This window comes from Tachysurus vachellii, chromosome 20, assembly GCF_030014155.1.
Source record: "Tachysurus vachellii isolate PV-2020 chromosome 20, HZAU_Pvac_v1, whole genome shotgun sequence".
Taxonomy (NCBI): domain Eukaryota; kingdom Metazoa; phylum Chordata; class Actinopteri; order Siluriformes; family Bagridae; genus Tachysurus; species Tachysurus vachellii.
The window spans coordinates 9,821,689-9,830,321 of record NC_083479.1 but is presented as its reverse complement, the minus strand read 5'-3'; the positions used below and the strand labels follow the sequence as shown (position 1 = coordinate 9,830,321).

The following is an 8,633-nucleotide window of genomic DNA, read 5'->3' as shown; positions in this document are numbered from 1 at the left end:
CAAAGGTGATGCAATTTACTAGATTCAGTTCTCCTATGTACTCGTGGTTGTTTCCTGTGCTACTGACTGCCACACAATCTCAAACATAATAAATCCACTCACATGCTTAAAATTAGCAAGGGGTTGTTTTTGCTATTGCTTTAATTTCTTTAAACATACATTTGATCATTTTGGCCAAAGACTTCCATTTTTAATGAATCAGTCTATGTTTCTTGTTTCCAAAGTTCTTGCACATATACAGTACTATTGTTTTGGCAACATCAGACATTGTCTCACATTTGTAAGACAATGAGTCACAGGTAAGGGTTCCTTCTGGGGACTCTTCTGTTCAGAGCATTTATCTCATTACTCTATATAGGAGTTCTAAGTAAGAGTTTTATAAATCTTCCAGATTTTGCCTTGACTTCACTTACACACACACTTACCCACCCACCCACACACACACACACACACACACACACACACACACACACACACACACACACACACACACACACACACCCAGTTGAACATGAAATCTGAGCTCTACAGTACAGTAGTAATACTTCTCTTTTCATTCTTTTCTAATTTATAAGTATATTTAAAAAAAAGTAGAATTGAGAAATGTAGAATCTTAGGTCCCATTTTTGCTTTGTGACAGCGTGCACTCGAGCTGACATGGACTAACAAGCTGACAAGTTTCCATTTTAGACTTAAGATCCATTTTAGAAAAGACATTGGTCAAGAACACACAATTTGCTTAAATTCAAATAGTGATATATAAATATATAAATATTAAATATTCAATATATTTATAAATTCATTTATGTACAGCAACACACATACAGTATAGAGAATTAACACGTCTTACCTGACAACAGAAATATGTGCAAAATGTGATTTGGTATTTAGTCTGATAAGGTGCAGTACAGAGAAAGTTTAACCTGTACAGTAAGGTTTTTGTTGCCTTTGTTATCCTGTGGTGGGCTTTTTGTTTTTGTAGAAACTTTTTGCACTTTACTTAACCGTTATCTATGTGTGTGTTTGTGTGTGTGTGTGTGTGTGTGTGTGTGTGTGTGTGTGTGTGTGTGTGTGCAGTGTTTGTGTGTCTTGGCTAAATGTCAACATATTTTACATGCAGGAAACGCTGACCACTATGATATACCTCAGAGCCCACAGCCTTTATGTCAGGCTAAATAAGGCTTAGCAATAATAATGACAGTAGATGCAGAAAAAGGACCTATTAAACAGCGTGCGCTTGTTTTTAGCTGCAGATAAAAATGTTTTGCAGTTTGTACATTTGCTGAAAATTAATTGACAAAAATTTTCATTTCCTAAATTCTTCAGTAAACATCACAGGAAAAAACTCAGAAGGTTATGACTTTTTCCCACTTCTTGATTACATTTCCATGTATAAATGCATTAATATAATTTTCACTTAGAAATATGTTATAATATTAAAATATGGGTCATGTTTACATTTAAATTTTTTTAAATAGCAAGTTAGGATGAAAATCGAAGATAATGTGGCTAAATGCTAGAACAGCCCTTTACAGCTACCGCATGACCTTTGTCTTCTCATGATAGAATTAAGAAGGGATAATATGTATGGCACATCTTTTGCCCACTTCCTGTGCTCTTTATAACGTTGATTCGCAAGTTCACCTCCACATATAAAGAGGTAAAGGTTGTTGTATAACACATTTCCTTTGTCATCATTATCTTAGGTATCAGTTATTTTAAAAGAACCTTGTGAAACTAGACCCCTGTTTGATGCTGATCATAAATTATAAAAATGTAGATCTTGGTGAGCAGTCAATATTATATATGTGATTGTAGAGACATTTCTGATTGTGTGGTACACAGTATTGGCATTAAAGAAAACTGAGCTGTGATTTATCCTCACTATCCTCGTATCATATTATGATACAGAATAGGAATATAATTTGTATATATTTATATTTTTCACCAAAAGAAAAGTCACTCTGAAGAGTATACTATGCAGTTACTCTAGTCGTAAAGAAACTCTTGCTGACTTGCATTTCAGATAAAGGAAACTGTAGCCACAAACCTGCCTCAGAGCTAAAAGTCCTGCTTTATTTCAGGCTGCATGAAGCAGAATAATAACTAGAGGAAGGGGTCTATACAGTAAATGCTGCATCGTCTACAATTTTGAGAAAGATGTTACTGTATCGGTGTACAATAAATTTCGTGTTTTATACATCAGTAAGTATTGAGTATCACCTGTAACATCAAACCATTTTATAACCATGACTAATTTCTGTATCATTTATAGGTACCAGTAAGAAGATGCTTTATCTATTCTGTGTGGATTCTTCTGTGTTATCATTCAGGTAATATAATATTCTGTATAATATAATATATTTATTATTTTTACTATTATAAAATAATATATTTAATAGTATAATAGATTGTATAATTTACACAGATGTTGTTTTATGGCTTGTGGATGAAAAATAATACATTCATAATAATAATAATTTTCTGAACTGTTTTGTTTTCCCCAGCCGTAAGTACACAAAGTTGTACTGAGGTCAATCAGACAGAGTCCATTGTCCACCATCAGATCTCTCAGGGACTGTCAACCACCATCAACTGCCATTACAGAAAAAGCAACAGTCAATCTCTAACAGCATCTTTGAGAACAACACATAACCTGTGTATATACCTCTATTTAAATACATCCTGGACTAAACAATTCTGTACTGATGACATCAGATTTACATGGAATCCAGAAACAAAGGAAATATCATTTCAGCTCTTAAATCTTCAGATAAATAATTCAGGTCTTTACACATGTACTATCGACAATATCTTCCCACCTCCTGAAAGGTGTTTGGGACAGGAGACGATATTCATTCATGTAAAAGGTAAGTGTGTTTAAAAGACAATAATCCTTAAACTGGAATATATGTTAAACTGTGGATTACAGGCTTATAAATCTGTTTATATGATTCATAGATCATTTATTTTACATTATGGTACAGTATGTTGTTGCTGATGTTACTTAAGCAAATTAAAATATAATCTGATAATGACCTAGTAAAAGCAAATAAATAAATAAGGTGCATAATATGGATAGATGCTTTATCTATTCTGTGTGGATTCTTCTGTGTTATCATTCAGGTAATATAATATTCTGTTCTGTTATTATGTTATTTAATAGAAAAGATTACTGTTACTTAAATAATATATTTAATAGTATAATAGATATTATAATTTACACAGATGTTGTTTTATGGCTTGTGGATGAAAAATAATACAACCCTTTTTCTGAACTGTTTTATTTTCCCCAGCCGTAAGTACACAAAGTTGTACTGAGGTCAATCAGACAGAGTCCATTGTCCACCATCAGATCTCTCAGGGACTGTCAACCACCATCAACTGCCATTACAGAAAAAACAACAGTCAATCTCTAACAGCATCTTTGAGAACAAAACATAACCTGTGTAACTACCTCTATTTCAATACATCCTGGACTAAACAATTCTGTATTGATGACATCAGATTTACATGGAATCCAGAAACAAAGGAAATATCATTTCAGCTCTTAAATCTTCAGATAAATAATTCAGGTCTTTACACATGTACTGTCAACAATATCTTGCCACCTCCTGAAAGGTGTTTGGGACAGGAGACGATATTCATTCATGTAAAAGGTAAGTGTGCTTAAAAGACAATAATCCTTAAACTGAAAAATACAAACTGTGGATTACAGGCTTATAAATCTGTTTATATGATTCATAGATCATTTATTTTACATTATGGTATGTTGTTGCTGCTGTTACTTAAGCAAACTAAAATACAATCTGATAATGACCTAGTAAAAGCAAATAAATAACTAAGGTGCATCATATGGATGTTTTAAATGGAAATTCACTTTTGGAAACTAGATTATATGACTATTAAGCAAGTAAGCATCTTTCTTTATTCCATTGTAATTTATTATGTAAAATTATTGAATAAGTAATTTTTCAAGAGGCCAAGGTTTTCAAGAGGCTGAGGGTGTAACTGGTTGAATTCATATTAACTAGCTATTGTCACTAAGGCCCTTTATTAAAAACAAAACAAAAAAAAAACAAGCAAAAACTAGATTCGTAAAGTTCGTCGAGACAAACTTTGATGTTGGCTTTGACGGTGCAAGTATTCGCAAAGGCCGGTGCTTTTTGGAGGCGAGTGGACATAAGGGTTAGTGTTACTTTTGGAGGCAAGTGGACAGAAAGATTGTGAAAGCTACTGGACCGCTAGGGTGCCAATACTTTTGGAGGCGAGCGGACATGAGCATGTGACATGATCCGAATACCCATGAGGCAGTTTCCCCTCATTGTGCTGAGTGTTTTGATATGTCACATGTCCATGTTGTGCAAATTTTTTATTTTCATGTGATGACACGTGACGACACGTGACGTGACGTGACCATAACACAAGTGAGGCACTTCCCCTCATTGGGCTGAGTGTTTTGATATGTCACATGTCCGTGTTGTGCAAATTTTTTATTTTCACGTGATGACACCTGACGACACGTGACGTGACGTGACCATAACACACGTGAGGCACTTCCCTTCATTGGGCTGAGTGTTTTGATATATGACATGTCCATGTTGTGCTAATTTATGATTTCGCTTATTTTGGGGGCGGGGCTACACGTGACGTCACGTGACGTGACCAAAATACACGTGGGGCAGTTCCCCTCATTGTGCTGAGTGTTTTGATATGTCACATGTCCATGTTGTGCTAATTTTTGATTTCGCTTATTTTGGGGGCGGGGCTACACGTGACGTCACGTGACGTGACCAAAATACACGTGGGGCAGTTCCCCTCATTGTGCTGAGTGTTTTGATATGTCACATGTCCATGTTGTGCAAATTTTTGATGTCGCTTATTTTGGGGGCGGGGCTACACGTGACGTCACGTGACGTTACCAAAATACACGTGGGGCAGTTCCCCTCATTGTGTTGAGTGTTTTGATATGTCACATGTCCATGTTGTGCAAATTTTTTATTTTCACGTGATGACACGTGACGACACGTGACGTGACGTGACCATAACACACGTGAGGCACTTCCCCTCATTGGGCTGAGTGTTTTGATATGTCACATGTCCATGTTGTGCAAAGTTTTGATTTCGCTTATTTTGGGGGCGGGGCTATACACGTGACGTCACGTGACGTGACCAAAATACACGTGGGGCAGTTCCCCTCATTGGGCTGAGTGTTTTGATATATGACATGTCCATATTGTGCTCATTTTTGATTTCGCTTATTCTGGGGGCGGGGCTACACGTGACGTCACCAGTATACCCGGTGGGGTGCCAATACTTTTGGCAAAAAGTGGCTACTGAGGGTTTGGACATTTCATGTCAATACTGCAGTCATTATGGGATTCTACTTATTATTATACTGCATAGAACACAGGAGAGAAGCCGTGCCTGAGCTCTGCGCACGCTGCGTGTGTGAAAGCTTAGAGGAATTTTAGGAATTCCCCATTCAAGTCTATGGGACGTTCCATCGTCGACTACGGGAAAACCGAAAGTTCCGTCGGAACGCCGAGTCCGGAACTTTGTCCGGAGTAACGTCTTAAAGAACCTGTCCGAGTTTGGTGTAAATCGCTCGAAAACTTGCCGAGTTATAAACCTCCAAAATTTATAATGGAAGTGGATACGAAAAAAGGCCACTTTGAGCTTCCGTACCGGGAATGCCGGAATTCCGATCGCTTAGAAAAGTAGTAGCAACAAACTTCAGACCAGGGTCTACGACATATCCGAATTTGGTGCATGTGGCTCGAAAGCCCTAGGACGAGTTACTCTTGATAAATTTGTGGCTAAGAATAATAATAATAATAATAATAATAATAATAATAATAATAAGCTTATAAAGGAAATCAGAATGTTGGCTTCTACAAAGCCAACATAATTAATTGACATTTATTTTTGCAGGTATTGAATTAAGTGCAGAATACAGAGTGCTCCTCTTACTATTGATATCTTTCCAGGTTCTCCTGTGCGTGTTATAGTGACTGGGACACTTTTGGGCTTATTGATCAGCACTACTTTGTTCGTCGAGATTTACTACCAATGTTTCAGTATGTTTGTGTTTATACTTATTATTACATATACATATTTGTCATGTAATATTATAAACTACTACTATTGGTGTTTTTCAGCTGCCCGACGTGGCCGGTCTACTGCTGATGGGACTGTGGCACCTGAACTTGTCGCTCACACTCAGGTCTAGTCCTTCAACACTGCAAACTGCAACCAAGAAAGACGTTTTGATGACGAGGAGTACTAGTACTATTGAATAACATGAGAGGGTACTCCTCCCTGCCAATAGAGGTCACAATCTCCCTAATTCTAGTTCAGCCTCCACCAGCAAAACTCCATGTCACAGTATACTGTACAGTAGAAATCCATTAAGTTCAGCAACACATGCTTTGCTGAAGGAATTATGAGCCTTGGAGCCTTGGTTTTCTCTATTTGATTTTATTAGTTTGTATGCTTGGCCTTCATAATAAAGTGCTTCTGAATTTCACTCTAATCTCTGAATCTCTCAATCTAAAGGCAGTTTGGAAATTTGGAAATAGATTTACACTTACTTCTCTCAGGTCACCCAGAAATACAGAGATCAACTGTTTGGTAAACAAAATATTATTGTGGCCTTTCTTGAACAATTGCATCATAATTGGTCGAGCCTTCTGTCATCTGCCCACAATGCAGTGAGATCTTCACACTTGCCACAATGTCCCTTGTTTCCCATTATCATTGCACTCTGATCTGCCATTATCACAAGGTTTCACTACTAAAAAAAACATGTTGACTTCCATCTATCTGAAGCTCTGGTCATCAGGAATAGATGAGGAGACGCCAAAAGACCTGTGATGTGGTGTGTCTGACTACAACAAACAGTGCTTAGACAAAATTTTCAAATAGACAAGACATGAAGATTGCATTCACAGCTATGGTCTGGTTGTTCACTGGGTAACCTTTACCTGAGACAAAGTACTTAGACAAGCTGGTCCAGAATTAAACCACCTTAAACTACCATCATCCTCTAGGCTAGCCCTTACATGTCACATGCAGTGTCTGTGCTGAAAATGTTTTCCTCTGCCTGGGGCTTGTGAAGGCGATAGAATTGAATAAGGACAGTATGTCAAGTTTGTTTTTCTGTCACAAACTTCCTGTGTTCTCATGAACTTCACAAGTCCACCCCCGCGTGTAAAGATTAAAAAAAGAGCCTATCTCTCATCTCATGTAATGTAAAAATTACACTTCTGTTGTAACTCTATAAAATAACCTCGGTCTCAGACGCAATCTGGATCCGTATAAACAAAGACATTAACAATATGCCCATTGTTTCACAATAATGAAAATATTCTGTGAATGGTATATGCAATATAAGATCTATTTAAAGAATGTATGACCACTTTAGGTCTGTCCATATTATATACAAGATTATTGCTTGGTTCAGGCATTTTCTGGAGATTCAAGGGTTTCAGTTTACAGACTTTTATTTGTTGTTTCCAGGTTCTGCTAAACTGTGAATGTGTCCTGCCAGAGCTTTAAATTAAATACAGATTAAACAAAATAATTTAAAATAAAATACTGCTATTGATGCTTGGATTCAGACAATTCAACACAGTTGTAATAACGTTGTAGCTGTAAACACACTGGCAGTAACTTACAAACTGCATTTCACAACAAGTAAACCGTTTCAACAGACCTGCTTTAGAGTTCACAGCCCCGCTTTATTTCACAATGTACAAGGCAGAATGATAGCCAGAAAAAGTGACATATACAGGGTGCTGTTATGCTAGACACAGAGGTGGAAGCCGAAGTGAAGGCAAACAGTTTTAATGCCATAAACACACTGGTTAGCAGAGACAAATGATATATCCGGTGGTGCGCTAGGGAGCGCGGCCCACGAAGTCCGGAAGTGAATGCAAAAGGCAGTCTGTGTCCAAATCCTAGGGAGCGCTTTAGCCGAAGCGCGAAGCTGGGCATTTACACAGGCGTGTAGTGAAAAGCACAGCCGAACCGTAGATAATAACGGACGGAGGTTAGAGTGAGAGAGGGGATTATATATGGTGGTTGATGAGGTTGAAACGCGAGTCCGGTGTGTGTAATTAGTACGCCGGCGAGCCGCTCCGTGCGGGTGGGGCACGCACGGGAGAAGAGTCAGGTAGCTCCCTGACACCACCCCCTCCCCCAGGGGCGGCTCCGGACGCCCTGACCCTGCGACGAGGACGACCCCTAGCCCTGGGCACCGAGTGGTGCGGGTGGGCAGCATGAAACTCTGCTAGCAGACCCGGGTCCAGCACGTCCTGCCGTGCTACCCAAGAACGATCCTCAGCGCCGTACCCTTCCCAGACCACCAGGTATTCGAGGCGACCCCCGCGCCGTCTGGAGTCAAGAACCTCCCGCACTACGTAGATGCCAGGCTGAGCTACGACCTCCGGCTGGACGGGCGCCACGGGGCCACCTGGAGGGCGAGAATGGGCGAGACAGACATGTGAAAGGTTGGGTGTATGCGGTACCTCTGTGGCAGCTCCAGCCGGTAGGACACGTCACTGATCTTCCTGGAGATCCTGAATGGCCCAATGAACCGGGGGCTGAGCTTGCGGCACGGCAGTTTCATC

The 8,633-nt window shown here is 39.1% G+C and overlaps 1 protein-coding gene across 3 annotated transcripts in view; it reads left to right on the top strand.

Moving 5' to 3' along the window:
* LOC132863623 (sodium channel subunit beta-2-like) overlaps positions 1-6,529 on the top strand; it is a 28,441-nt gene extending 21,912 nt beyond the window's left edge. Inside the window, exons 1-6 of one of the 3 annotated variants that reach the window (XM_060896535.1) lie at positions 2,068-2,205; positions 2,276-2,333; positions 2,508-2,870; positions 3,297-3,659; positions 5,991-6,051; positions 6,162-6,529. In XM_060896535.1, coding sequence (XP_060752518.1) covers positions 2,161-2,205; positions 2,276-2,333; positions 2,508-2,870; positions 3,297-3,659; positions 5,991-6,051; positions 6,162-6,189 — 918 coding nt within the window. In that variant the 5' untranslated portion in view covers positions 2,068-2,160 and the 3' untranslated portion in view covers positions 6,190-6,529. Of the gene's footprint in view, positions 2,206-2,275; positions 2,334-2,507; positions 2,871-2,989; positions 3,127-3,296; positions 3,660-5,990; positions 6,081-6,161 lie in introns of those variants that run through there. The other 2 variants (XM_060896534.1, XM_060896537.1) reach the window with 2 other exon arrangements.
* The last annotated feature ends 2,104 nt before the right edge of the window (positions 6,530-8,633 follow it).